The 13,395-nt window shown below is 39.9% G+C and overlaps 3 protein-coding genes across 4 annotated transcripts; 2 read left to right on the forward strand and 1 right to left on the reverse strand.

The window, feature by feature from the left end:
• The first annotated feature begins 4,337 nt into the window (after positions 1-4,337).
• Positions 4,338-6,514, forward strand: LOC132199148 (venom serine carboxypeptidase). The gene is made up of 6 exons (XM_059623668.1): positions 4,338-4,687; positions 4,738-4,921; positions 4,978-5,124; positions 5,179-5,253; positions 5,648-6,059; positions 6,115-6,514. The coding sequence occupies exons 1-6, from the start codon at positions 4,394-4,396 to the stop codon at positions 6,428-6,430; spliced, it is 1,428 nt and encodes a 475-aa protein (XP_059479651.1). The 5' UTR covers positions 4,338-4,393; the 3' UTR covers positions 6,431-6,514.
• LOC132199149 (nucleoside diphosphate-linked moiety X motif 17-like) lies at positions 6,431-8,184 on the reverse strand. Of its 2 annotated transcripts, none has more exons than XM_059623669.1 (5): positions 8,029-8,184; positions 7,663-7,975; positions 7,373-7,568; positions 6,880-7,094; positions 6,431-6,784 (listed from the first exon to the last, which is right to left on the reverse strand). In XM_059623669.1, exons 2-5 carry the CDS (start codon positions 7,933-7,935, stop codon positions 6,521-6,523), a joined length of 948 nt encoding a protein of 315 aa, XP_059479652.1. In that variant the 5' UTR covers positions 7,936-7,975; positions 8,029-8,184; the 3' UTR covers positions 6,431-6,520. The 2 variants fall into 2 exon arrangements, with proteins under 2 accessions (XP_059479652.1, XP_059479653.1); XM_059623670.1 differs by having other exon boundaries at positions 7,663-7,972; positions 8,029-8,160.
• Positions 8,102-13,352, forward strand: LOC132199143 (isoleucine--tRNA ligase, cytoplasmic). The gene is made up of 21 exons (XM_059623659.1): positions 8,102-8,233; positions 8,377-8,507; positions 8,574-8,730; positions 8,788-8,938; positions 8,997-9,185; positions 9,240-9,368; positions 9,421-9,569; positions 9,619-10,028; positions 10,080-10,280; positions 10,336-10,533; positions 10,593-10,731; positions 10,785-10,961; positions 11,011-11,223; positions 11,274-11,558; positions 11,611-11,829; positions 12,038-12,193; positions 12,248-12,520; positions 12,584-12,678; positions 12,733-12,847; positions 12,917-13,083; positions 13,140-13,352. The coding sequence occupies exons 2-21, from the start codon at positions 8,389-8,391 to the stop codon at positions 13,315-13,317; spliced, it is 3,720 nt and encodes a 1,239-aa protein (XP_059479642.1). The 5' UTR covers positions 8,102-8,233; positions 8,377-8,388; the 3' UTR covers positions 13,318-13,352.
• The last annotated feature ends 43 nt before the right edge of the window (positions 13,353-13,395 follow it).

The raw sequence follows: 13,395 nt of genomic DNA on the forward strand, positions 1-13,395 counted from the left end.
ACAAGACATCCATGTTTCACTCTGTGTGCCGCGTGTCCGTCCCAAAACGCACGCCATTTTAAGCCGCGACGAGCTAGGCATTCGTTTTATTCCATGCGCACAAAGAGGGTGACACTTTATCAAGGAGTAATAAATGTAATCATTAAATGCAGTGTCAGCCGACAAGATTTTGTCCTTTTTCGCACGCGGCGGCGAATGATTAATATTCAGTATTACAGCAACATCTGCCGCCATTCACAGCGACGAGCCGCGCAAAAAGTAACAGAAGAGGCGCGCCGGACAGAAAAATGCTCCGTGAATTCCGCGGCAGGCGCAACGGCAAAATCCGTCCAAACGCGCTAATTCCAATTAGCCTGAAATGAGCAAAAAAAGCAGGCCGTCCGCTCTTTATTTTGTCAGCTAGTCGCGATTATAATGGACGGCAAATCGGATTTTTGCTCCGAAATCCCTTTTGTGAAAAGTGAATTTGTACAACTTCTCAGAATTAAACACAAAATTTCAAATGCGTGGTTAAACTGCATTAAATAAATGAATCTTGAATTAGTCTCTAAAACTAAAATGGTCCTTACCCTCATTATACTCCTTGATCCTTGATTAAAAATAAAAAATATAAAAAAATAACAATTAACGACGACCGAGAAAGATATTTTTAGCAGCCAACGAGGTGTTTTTTCATTGTTGCTTTCCTCCTGAAGATCACGACATAAATGAATAAAATATATAAATACTGAACCCAAATCTGTCTTCCCTTTTATTTATTTATTCTCCATTCATAGTACATACAACGCAAAAAAAGTACATTGTACAAAAAAAGCGGAATCATGCATCGACCTTTTCATCAATTTGAGAATTTTATGAAACTAAATCTATATGAAATATATCAAAACTGTATAAAAAAAATATTTAAATTTATTTTCAAAATTAGAATTAAAGCTGCTGTTGTTTTTTTGTTTCAATTCCTCCATTTTAAAAACAATATTTAGCTTATCTCATCATTACTTTTAATATTATGTCATACTCAAAATTTCAAGCCTCTTTTGGATGTTACTATTATTATCCATCCTTTTATTGAGCTGTAAAGTCGATAAACACACATAAAAAAGGAGTTTCATCACAACACAATACATTTTTGCAATATTATTCATGTTTGATGAATTGCTGGTGCAGCCGACTATATATCGTATTCCGCATTATTGTGCCAAAAAATCCGAGGCACGCAGCAAAAAAAAAAAAGAGATTATTCAGCGCGCCACGCATCCGCTTCTTAATGACATCTAAAATATTTTCGCGCTTTGCTTCCGTTCTGCAGAGTGCCGAGAGCGCAGCATTTCCGTATCAAAAGGAATCGCGCGAGGGCAGCACATAAATAAATGTGCAGCGCGCGTTTCGGGGTCAATGAGACGCTTTTAATGCTCACCCATCTGTAATTGCTGTGCCACGCGCCCTTCTTTAGGCGTCAACATGAACAAAAAAATACCCTCAAAACAGACCAAGCCAAAGACAAAATATAATAAAAATTGATTTAAAAAAATTGATGTTTTAATTTCTGCGCGGAATAATAATTTGAACTTAAATTTACAGGAATTGAATTTAACAACTTTAAAAGTCTCGGTGTTTTCATATTTTCAGAAATAAAAAGCAACAATGCCAGTTTTGTGCGGTTTGGAAAAGCGAAAGGAAAAATGATTGAAATCGGTTTGTAACGGAGTTTTCGAAGCGAGTGACTGCCGAGCAAATAATGCAAGGAAAAATCGCGTTGTGCGGGGGCAAGCAGTGGCAAAGGCTTACACGGCAGCGCGGATGCTATGATATATTGTCAAACCGCATCCCCTGTGCGTGTGTATCGTACAAGTGTGCGTTGTAGGGTTGCCTCGTGCACTTTTTTCTAAACCAACAGATTTTATTGCTTCCAATTTTACACTAACTTTAGTTCAAATTTGGCGTGATTCTCATTTCAGTTTTAATTGGCTAAAATAATCTCGGATGGGAAACACGAATGAATTTATTAGCGATTGGAAAACCGAGGCAAACATGCGGCAACCATAAAGTGTTGCTGCACAACACAGCGAGTGAGAGAGGCGCAGGTAACGCGGTTGCAATATAAAGCAGGCGAATCGAACATTGGTATTCTGCTCAATGGAGAAAACGCCTAATACCCACGCCACCCGCCACACTCTCACTCACGCACTGGCTAAAGTCGGCAAAAAATATGAAAACATACACCATACATCATTTTTGTTGAAAAAAATCAACCTAAAATATTTATAAATTTATATAGTTAATAAGTAAATTTTGACTTAATTAATGACCATAATTTGATCTTACTTTTCATGAAAAATTCGTATCATCTGTCAACACAAAGGAAAGTAATAATAGCGCTATTTCTCCTTTCGCTCTGTGTGAAGCTCTCTTGATTAAGCGCCGCGGCTTCAATTCGTTGGAGGAAGAAAGGAAAAAAATCGGAACGTTTGTGCAGTTGTTGCTGCACATTTTGTGAAAGAAAGAAAACGCCAGCGCAAGGCCGGCTCTTGTGCCATAAATTGCTTCGCGTGCAATTTGAAGAGTGACAGCGCGCATCAGCAGCTGTTTTCTTTTGGTGACTCCCGCAGGAGTTCCGAAGGTCTTGACCAGACAACGCGAAAACTCGCGGGCAGTGCCACAAAGACAAGAATTGATTTTTTTTTTAAATAATTTTGCAGAAATCCAAAATATATAGTTTTTTCCCCAAATTGCTCCAAATAGTCCAAATATATTATCTGACATTTTTATTACGTCTATTTTTATAATCTGGCATTAATTGTAAGTAATATAATAATATTTCTTTAATTCTAAATTGAAAGCCATTTAATAATTGTAATTAACCTTAATGTTTTTGGTTCAAAATTCTTTCTCACTTTTTCAGCGTTGCAAAAGTACCCTTTAGGCCGCTGCAAGCTATATTTTGGTTTAAATTTTAAACTCAACTTAACTAAAAGACCCGTATCTTCATTTGGAGACAAAAAAAAATCAATAATAATTATATTATATGAGTGCATAGCAATTTTTTTCATCAATTTCCATCAGCTTAAGTCACACAACAAGGAAAATATGGAAAATAATGAGAAAAAAAATCCTTGTAGTAATATTAGTTTCTTCAGCTTTTTTCACTTCCCTGAGAAAATTCCGAGAGGCACAGAGGCGTTGAAATATGTATAAAAATACATTTGAGCCCTTGCATGCGTTTTTATGTATGGTGTGCGAGTCGCGTTGCGTTTCCATACATTTAAAGTGGCGCCAGCGACTTCTTCTTTTCTGCGTGCCGCGCTACTCCCGTGGGCACCGCCAGATACACTTCTTGCCAAGAATCGCTCCCACGAGGCCGCAATGACGATTGCATATTCATAACCGGCGTAGTTATACACCGCTCGCTCGCTCCTCGCTCGCTCACTTGGCTTACTGTACTTCAGGGAACCGAGGGCGTATCATTCCGCCTGCTCTTCTACCCAATCCTTGCAACTTTTTGCGTCCGCGATGCAATATAAATAATATGTAGCATATAGTTTCATTATAATGTCGCAGCCGCACTGCACTTTAATTCAGTTAACAGAGAAACATTAGCTGATAAAACCACCGTCCTCCGCAAACAAGCGCCTGCAACGCTTGGCGTAGACCGTGCCGAGCGCAGCCGAGGTGTGCCAGTTGCATAACTCGCAGGGGCTAAACTGTTTTTCCAACACTAATGAACACTAATGCATACTGATGATAAATTTAAAATAACATATATTTATGCATCTTAAATTTTAAGTGAAGGGAATCTTACAGTGAAGTCACCAGAAAACTAATTGCTTGAAAAAATTAGCGTCTGGCATAAAATTGTAGGTGTTTACGCTTTAAAAATTAACATTTTATTACTAAAAAAAATAAGCACCAAATTAATAATTCAGAGTTTTCTAAAATATATTTTAAAATTACATTGAAACAAAACTTTATTTTGATTTGAAATTTAATTTCATTAGCCAACGTCAGGAGGCACAGAGTCGACCAAATCAGCTTGAACACGCTCTTTGACTCTTGACATCAAAGCACCGCGGTTAAAAATAATAGATATATTGTTGTGGTCAGCAATCGTTTCATTTATTATAAAATTCAATGTTGCTATTTTTACACGTCTCAAATGTTTCCTTCAAAAAGCAAATATTGATGTTTTTTCATTAGATGAAAAAAATCAACTTTCTCTTTAAGTGTTTTGAATATTTATAGCTGAAGCCAGCATCGTTTCGATTGTTTCCAAGCAAATCATTGCGGGTCATAACAATAAACCACGCCACCAGCAAGAGGACAAAGTGCAAAAGGAGGCCGCTGGCCGATCTCACAAGATTAATAAACATAAGTGGTCGCGGTCGGCAAAGGCAACATGACCTACCGACTATGTGCGTTGGTTTTCAGCCTCATTTTGGCTGTTTCGATTTCCAGCGCTTTGGGATTCTCAAAAGTGTATCCCAAAGTTCGAAGCGTCCCTCTTGATGGCGACCCAGGTGAGCCTCTCTTCCTCACGCCGCTGCTCAAAGCTGGAAAATTCAAGGAGGCCAGGGACAAGGCGCTGGTCACACCCTTGAAGGGCGCCGAGACCGTGGTCAGCTACTCAGGCTACTTCACTGTGGACGAGGCCTTCAATTCCAACATGTTTTTCTGGTTCTTCCCAGCAGAGGTAATTTTCAACCTTAAATTTGAATAAACTTCACTTTTATTTTCAAACAGAGCAATTATTTGAACGCCCCTGTCGTACTTTGGCTGCAAGGAGGCCCCGGCGCCACGTCCCTTTTCGGGCTCTTCACTGAAAACGGACCGTTGCTGGTCAAGACAAATCAAGTTCTAAGCACGCGCCAATATACGTGGAGCAAATCCCACAACCTAATCTACATTGACAATCCAGTCGGCACCGGTACGAATTTATTTTAATCCAGAAAAATTACCAAACTTTATTCAAAATCATATCAGGTTTCAGTTTCACTGACGCCGATGATGGTTTTTCTCGCAATCAAACTGCGGTTGGAAAGAATTTGTACAGTGCATTGTTGCAATTTTTCGACCTGTTCCCGGAATTGGTCAAAAATGAGTTTTACGTAACTGGCGAGTCGTATGCTGGTCAGTATATTATATAATTCTGTAAACCTTGAACTCAAAATTTATTGTTTCTAGGCAAATACGTTCCAGCCATTTCTTATACGATCCACAAAGAAAACCCAACAGCATCATTGAAAATTAATTTTCAAGGTAAATTGATCTTTTTTTAGGTGAGGCTTTAGCGCAAAAAAAAAAAACAGCCCGATCAATTTTAAATTGATAATAATTTTTCTATACATTAGCAATGATTTTAGTTCCATTTTTTAATAAGAAAAATTGAATTTACTGGGAGAAATATGCCGTTTCTTATGGGAATTTTCTAAAATATTTTTTTTTCTCAAATTGGCTTGATCAAAATTGATACATAAATTTCAGAAAATCATGTTCATATCACCCTAAGATAGAAATATAAAATCAATAGTTCAGCCAACATAAAAAATTTTCATTTAATCTTAATTCTTATCAGAAAAGGTTAAGAAGTTTTATTTACAGTGTAGAAGTCTTAATCTACTCATAAAAATTTAATATTGAAATAAATTAATAGGCATGGCTATTGGCAACGGTTTGATTGATCCCGAGCACATGCTCCACTATGGCGACTACCTATACCAACTAGGCCTTATCGACATAAACGCGCGCGCCGAGTTCCACAAACAGGAGCAGCAGGGAATCGACGCCATAAAACAGGGCCAGTGGGACAAGGCGTTTGCAGTTTTTGACGGCCTCATCAACGGCGATTTGACCACTCAGCCAGCTCTGTTCAAAAATCTCACCGGCTTTGATTTCTACTTCAACTACCTGCACAGCAAAGATCCTGCCGACGCCGACCCGACGGCAGATTTTGGCACCTTCGTTCAAACCGCCGTGGTCAGAAAGTCGATCCACGTCGGTAATCGCACGTTCGGAGGTACCGAGGCCCAGAAAGTCGAGGAGTTCCTGCAGCAGGATGTGATGAAGTAAATTCACAGGTTCAATTCGGAACTGATTTAAAAACAAAATTTGTGATTACAGGTCCGTACGCCCTTGGATTCAGGAGATCCTTGAAAAGTACCGAGTCCTTATCTACAACGGACAACTTGATATTATCGTCGCGTACCCCCTGACACTCGGAGCACTCAGGGCTTTGGAGTGGAGCGCTCAGGGAGAATATGCGCAGGCACCACGTTACCAGTGGTACGTTGGCAGCGAACTGGCCGGATTTGTCAAGACTGCGGGCAAACTGACCGAGGTGTTGGTTAGAAACGCCGGACACATGGTTCCTGGCGATCAGCCCAGATGGGGAATGGACCTCATTCAAAGATTCACGCAAAACAAGCCGTTTCATTGATTGTCGTTAAAAATTAATTATTATTGGAGCCAACAAAAGTAATAATAAAATAAAATGACTTCAACAAGTGATTAAAAATTTAAAAAAAGATTACAATTTAGCATTATTACCTAAGCACAGCGAATTGTACCACAAGTTCAGGGCTAATTGTGAGCCAGAATAAATTTCACCCTTGCCCCACAGGGCGGGGTGGAACATGCTGGATATTATCAAGGGCATTGACTTCAGGCCACCGTCTTCTTTTAAGGAAAACATTTCCTGATTCGGTTGATGAGGGTCCTCACAAGCGTCCAAAAGGTACTTCACAGACTCGGGAGACATCCATGCGCATGCTTGCACCTCCTCAGGATCGAGCTAAAAATATAAATAAATATTAAATAAGGAGTGCACTTTTCAAAATTAAATATTGTAAAAAAAAATTCACAAACAAATTTTAAAACTTTGGCTACCTTGATGCTTTTGGTGAGTTCGAATGACGTTTGATCACTCTTGACAAGAAGATAGACAACAACGTGATGTCGAGATGGCAATCCCAGCCCCAAGATAAACGGATACACCGATTCCCATAAGCAGAGAACCTGGATGATGCAGCCAGCGCCTAATTCCAGTCCCGTCTCTTCTTTCAGCTCACGCAAGCCGGCCTCAACAAGTGACTCGTTCACCTCTAAATAAAAATTATTTGTAAAAATTTAATTTTGAAAAATTAGAATGAGACGTGAGAATCCAAAAGGAGAACTGCAATCTGCAGTTATTTAAAAACCTTGAACAAGAAATCCTAGGTTTTTAAAATTCTAGCAGCCGCAGGTTGCGTTTTGGGTCCTCTGCTCCTTTTCTTTTTCCAACAAGTTTGATTATACTTTACAGAAAATTTTAATTGTTAATTTAAAAAAAAATCCAGACTTTTAAAAAAAGCAGGCAGCTCAGTGTAAAATTTGATAATACCGATGTGTCCACCAGGAGGCACCCACGCTTTTGGGAACGTTCTCATGTGATCAGGCCTTCGAGTCATTAAAATCCTGCTGTCTTTGGACTGCAATAAAATTGATACAGCCACATCGATTCCCCTTTCTTGCACATCTGCTGGAATCAAGTCTCTGTCGTAATCGGATAAATTTCCGATTGGGCACTCGCGGGAATGCTGTAAAAATTATTATATGCATTATTGTATGTTTATTAATTATTTTGTAACTCTGCATTAATTAAAAAAAAAATACACAAATGATAAACTTTACCTGCAGAAGAACATGATGGTCGATTTTGTCCGAAGTGAATTTTTTCCCAGTTTTGTCCCATTTAAAAAGGTCGTAGTTTTTCTTTATTCCCACGTCGTCAGGATCTGCAGGTAAAATCTTCAGCAAGTTGTCCTCCAATTTGCATCGGACTGGTACGGACACTCGGTCCTTGTTGCATCCACTGAAGTGGTGAACGAGGCAGTCGACAAACTTGGCGACGACGAAAGAGTTGCCGTCGGCACAGCTTCTCAGAGCCACAAGCGTCTTGTTCATTTTCTCGCTGTCCCCATCGTTCTTTTATGTTTGAACGCTGCTAATAAATAAATAAATTAATAATTCACATAATATCAAAATAAAAACACTTACTTCGACCTCGACAGCTGTTTTTTTTGTGTTTTGCAATTCGCGCCACCTGCCGGTCCGTGGAGGAATTTGGCCCCGCCCCCTCTGGGCCTCTGCCACACGTGCATCAAAAAAGCCGGAGAAACTCGAGCCAGAATTTTCGTGTGTTGTGGTTTTGGAAATTTACCTTTTCCATTCCGTCTGTCGTATCTGAGGATCATTTTGAGTGGTAATGCATTAACTATTGTAAATATTCATTGAATTTTTTGGCAAATTGCTGGGCAAAAAGCTGGAGAAATATTATTAATGCCCGAAAACATTTGTCATCGATTTTCCAAGAATTATTATTCTTAATGACTTTAATTTCTGCAGGATGCTGCAATCATGGTGCAGCCAGTGCCAGAGAAAATAGACTTTCCCAAAGAGGAGGAAATCGTTTTGGAACTTTGGAAAAAGCTCGACGCCTTCCAAACTTGCTTGAAGCAGTCGAAGGGAAAGCCACGGTTATAATTTTTAACAAAAAATTGCACAGAGGTTTAAAGTTTAAAATGTATCGTTACAAATTGCAGATACACGTTCTACGACGGCCCTCCATTTGCGACTGGTCTGCCTCATTATGGCCACATTTTGGCAGGTACGATCAAAGACATCGTCACTCGATACGCTCATCAAAAAGGATTCCACGTTCAAAGGCGATTCGGCTGGGATTGCCACGGACTTCCAGTTGTGAGTGTTTGATTATTTTTTTCATATTTCCATACTAAACTTTCATAATCTGTTTAGGAATTTGAAATTGACAAAGTTCTCGGGATCAAAGGCCCTGACGATGTTGCAAAATTAGGCATCAAAAACTACAACAATGAGTGCCGCAAAATTGTTATGCGGTACTCATCAGACTGGGAGAGGATTATCAACCGCCTTGGTCGATGGATTGGTAATTAATATATATTTTATTTCAATCAAATAAATTTAATTTTTTCAATTATATTTAGATTTTAAAAATGATTACAAGACACTTTACCCCAGCTTCATGGAGAGTGTCTGGTGGGTTTTCAAAACGCTGTACAGCAAGGGCCTGGTTTACCGTGGAGTTAAGGTGATGCCTTACTCGACAGCTTGCAACACTCCCTTGTCAAATTTTGAGTCGGGCCAAAACTATAAAGAAGTGCAAGACCCAGCAGGTAAAATTTATAATTCATCTGAATGTTAATTTTTGTAATTTATAAATCATTTAGTTGTCGTCAATTTCCCTCTGCTTGACGAGCCAAATGTGGCCCTCGTGGCTTGGACCACCACACCCTGGACTTTGCCCAGCAATTTGGCTCTTTGCGTCAATCCGGAGTTGAAGTACATCAAGGTCAAAGGTAAATTCGCACGACTTGATCGACAATTTTTTTTTTAAACTCGTAATTTCAGAAAAGGCCACAGGCAAAATCTATATCCTGATGGAGGCTCGAGTGGAAGCTCTTTTCAAGAGTCCTGAACTGTACGAAGTTCTTGGTTCCATGCTGGGTAAAGAGTTGAAGGGAAAGAAGTACAAACCGATTTTCGACTACTTCGCTCAGGTATTGAAATTCACTTTACAAGAAATTGACGTTTCAAAGTTTCCATTAGCTTCAGAGCAAGGGCGCTTTCCAAGTACTTACCGATGGCTACGTCACCGAGGAGTCTGGCACAGGAATCGTCCACCAGGCGCCCTACTTTGGTGAAGACGATTACCGCGTGTGCCTGGCGGCTGGAGTCATCACCAAGGAACAAGACATCATTTGTCCTGTGGACGCCAGTGGCAAATTCACCGCCCCTGTCACAGATTTTGAGGGTCTTCATGTGAAGGAAGCCGACAAGGGCATCATCAAAATGCTCAGGGACAACGACCGACTCGTAACTGCTGGCACGGTTAACCACAGCTACCCCTTCTGCTGGAGGTCTGAAACGCCCTTGATCTACAAAGCAGTGCCTTCGTGGTTCATCAGGGTCGAGCAAATGAGCCAATCACTGCTTGAAAGCAATCAAAACACTTATTGGTAAGTTAAAAGCTTAAATATAAAGTCTGGGTTGTTTCATTTTGTCTTCAGGGTCCCCGATTTTGTGAAGGAGAAGCGATTTGGGAATTGGCTGAGAGATGCCCGTGACTGGGCTGTGAGCCGCAACCGCTATTGGGGAACTCCCATTCCTCTGTGGGTTTCCGAAGACTTGCAAGAGGTCGTTTGCATTGGCAGTGCCGAAGAGTTGAGCAAACTTTCAGGCGAGAAAATCGAGGATCTCCATCGTGAGAGGTGAAAAGAGTAAAATTTTTATTTTGCCGAATTCAAATTTAATTATGACATTTAGTATTGATCACATCACAATCCCTTCGAAGAGACCTGGTCACCCTCCTTTGAAAAGGGTAACTGAGGTGTTTGACTGCTGGTTTGAGTCGGGATCGATGCCATACGCTCAGTCTCACTATCCATTCGAGAAAAGGAAGGAGTTTGAGGACAATTTTCCGGCAGACTTTATTGCTGAGGGTATTGACCAGACCCGTGGATGGTATTCTCACCATTTTCTTCTATCCGATAATATTTATCACATTTATCTTTAATCAACAGGTTTTACACCCTTTTGGTCATTTCAACCGCAATATTCAACAAACCCCCTTTCAAAAATCTGATCGCAAATGGCCTCGTCTTGGCTTCAGACGGACAAAAGATGTCAAAGAGCAAGAAGAACTACCCAGATCCTCTGGAGGTCTGTTTGCATCCTATTTGTGCAGCTCACGGCAAAATAATTTATTTTACCAGGTGGTGAACAAGTATGGTGCTGACGCTCTTAGGCTCTACTTAATCAACTCGCCTGTAGTGCGTGCTGAGAATTTGCGTTTCAAAGAGGACGGAGTTCGAGATATCTTAAAGGATGTCTTTCTACCCTGGTACAATGCCTACAGATTCTTTGTTCAAAACGTTGAAAGACTCCAAATGGCAAGTGGAATTGAAGAATTTTTTGTCTTATCTAACGATGATATTTTAGGAAAGTGGATCCACCTTTCAGTTTGACGAGAATATTCTCAACCAACTCGGCAACACCATGGACAAATGGGTTCTGTCCTTTACTCAGTCCCTGATTGAGTTTGTAAAGCAAGAGATGGCTGCGTACCGACTTTACACAGTTGTCCCCAGACTCGTTCAGTTTATTGAAAATCTTACCAACTGGTATGTCAGGATGAACAGGAAGAGACTGAAGGCAAGATCTTACAAATATTGTCAAATATATTTAATTAATTTCAATTTTAGGGTGAAGGTGGTGACGAAGACTGCAAGCAGGCTCTCAGCACGCTTTTCAAAGTTCTGTACTCGATGACGTGTGTCATGGCACCCTTCACACCGTTCCTCACCGAGCTCATGTACCAAAATCTAAGGCACCTTGTGTCCAATCCTCTAGACTGTGTGCATTATGTGATGCTGCCAGAGCCACAATCGCAACTCATCGACAAGGACATTGAACGAGCCGTGGCCAACATGCAAACTGTCATCGAGCTCGGAAGAGTTATTAGAGACAAGCACTCTCAGCCAATGAAAGTAATAACCAATTTTTTTTAGCAAGTCTCTTATTGAAATTGACCTTTTTTAGTATCCTCTGCCTGAAGTTGTGGTTATCAGCAAAGATGAGCAAACTTTGAAGGACGTTCGAGCCCTGCAGCCTTATGTTCTGGAAGAACTGAATGTTCGCAGTCTGACTGTTACGAGTGACAAAGAAACCTACGGGGTTGTCATGCGAGCCGAGCCAGACCACAAAACTCTTGGGTCTCGCTTGAAAGGCACATTCAAAGCTGTCTCTCAGGCCATCAAGGTATTTTTGACACAAATTAAAAAAATGATATATTATCAAAAGTTCAAAATAAAAGAAAGTGAGATTTTACAGGAAATTGATTTTTACAATGTATAACGGGGTTTAATTGAATTTCATAAATGATTATCTTTGCTTAAATTTGAATTTAAATTCCTTTTCTGTGCATTTAGTAATTTTGCTCCATTAACGTTTTTAACTTTTTCTTCAGGATTTGAAAGACGCAGACATCCAGAATTTCCTGGACACAGGCAGCATAGAGTTACTGGGCCAAAAGTTAACCCCTGAAGATATTCGTGTCATGTACACATTCAAAGGTCAATCAGCAGGAGCGGATAAAAAGTACGAGGCTCATTCTTCTGGACAGGTATAAACTAATTTAAAGAATTAAGAGTTGCATCTAAATTATTCATATTTATAGATAATTGTGTTGCTGGACTTGAAAGCTGACCAGTCTATGGTGGAAGAGGGCATGGCTCGTGAAGTTATCAACCGCATGCAGAAGCTGAGGAAAAAGGCAGGTCTTGTACCGACTGACCAAGTCACACTTTTCTATGGAGTGACCCCTGCAAAAAGTGATCTTGAACGCATTGTTCAGTCGTATCTCTCATTTATTGAGAACACCGTCAAAATGCCCGTCAAGCCAAAAGCACAAATGCCAAAAGCAAACCTCATCATGGATGAAAGGCAACAGGTATATACATATTTTTTTTTTGTTTACTTGAGATAATTAGCAATGACACCAAATTTATCTCAGCTCATGGGATCGGAGCTGTATTTGGCTGTTGTAGGAGAGGTCAAGAGAACACTTTCAAATGCGGCACCAAGTGCTTCACAGCAGCCTTCATCCAAGTAAATAAATTGCAATCACTTCATACCATGAAATAATAATCTTACCAATTTCAGGTTCATTAATTTGATTCTTAGTGAATCGTTGAAGGGTATAAAAGAAGAAGGTACCATTTTCCTTGAAAACCCTAAGGGAAGCACTCCTCTGAGTTACTCAAGCTTTTTGAATGAGGTAAACACTACTTTTACCAAAATATTTTAACTGTGAAAAATAATTTATGTCTTTTCATTTCTTTTTTAGATCGATAGAATCTTCCAGCTGAATGGACGCAAATTCAAGGTTTTCGATGGTCCTAATCAAGTGACTGCCGAGTTGCTAGCAAAGCTGCATGGCAAGACTCTTCTCGTCACATCGCTTAGAGATAGCCAAACCCAGAACATTAAATCTAGCAGCAGTTCTTTGTGCAGGTATTACTGACGCACACAAAAAGATGTGGCAAATTATAACAAGGTGAAAATTTCAGTTTTGTAGACGTCACATGCAAAGGAAAAACGCTCTCAGTCCAGCTTGAGAATCCCAAAGGTGTTGCAGTTTCTCACGAAGAGGTTTGCCGCGTGATTTCCTTGGTCTTTGATGTCCCTAACTCAAAGATGCCGAAAACTTTTAATGTTGAAGGTCACAAAGTAACGTTGGATGCTTAATTGCTTAAATAAATTATGCTTTACTCTTTTGCAACTTAAAAGATCATTATTTAATTAAATATGTTCTGATCCCACAAG

Source organism: Neocloeon triangulifer, unplaced genomic scaffold (assembly GCF_031216515.1).
Source record: "Neocloeon triangulifer isolate White Clay Creek 2 clone unplaced genomic scaffold, ASM3121651v1 ptg000013l, whole genome shotgun sequence".
Taxonomy (NCBI): domain Eukaryota; kingdom Metazoa; phylum Arthropoda; class Insecta; order Ephemeroptera; family Baetidae; genus Neocloeon; species Neocloeon triangulifer.

Bases quoted from the DNA above. Each gene is read 5' to 3' on its own strand.
- LOC132199148 (XM_059623668.1), top strand. From the start codon at position 4,394: ATGACCTACCGACTATGTGCGTTGGTTTTCAGCCTCATTTTGGCTGTT. The intron at 4,688-4,737 runs GTAATTTTCAAC...ATTTTCAAACAG, and splicing joins TCTGGTTCTTCCCAGCAGAG to AGCAATTATTTGAACGCCCC. The intron at 5,254-5,647 runs GTAAATTGATCT...ATAAATTAATAG, and splicing joins ATTGAAAATTAATTTTCAAG to GCATGGCTATTGGCAACGGT.
- LOC132199149 (XM_059623669.1), bottom strand. From the start codon at position 7,935: ATGAACAAGACGCTTGTGGCTCTGAGAAGCTGTGCCGACGGCAACTCT. The intron at 7,569-7,662 runs GTAAAGTTTATC...TAATTTTTACAG, and splicing joins ACCATCATGTTCTTCTGCAG to CATTCCCGCGAGTGCCCAAT. The intron at 7,095-7,372 runs GTATTATCAAAT...ATTTTTATTTAG, and splicing joins GCCTCCTGGTGGACACATCG to AGGTGAACGAGTCACTTGTT.
- LOC132199143 (XM_059623659.1), top strand. From the start codon at position 8,389: ATGGTGCAGCCAGTGCCAGAGAAAATAGACTTTCCCAAAGAGGAGGAA. The intron at 12,194-12,247 runs GTATAAACTAAT...TCATATTTATAG, and splicing joins AGGCTCATTCTTCTGGACAG to ATAATTGTGTTGCTGGACTT. The intron at 12,521-12,583 runs GTATATACATAT...AATTTATCTCAG, and splicing joins TCATGGATGAAAGGCAACAG to CTCATGGGATCGGAGCTGTA.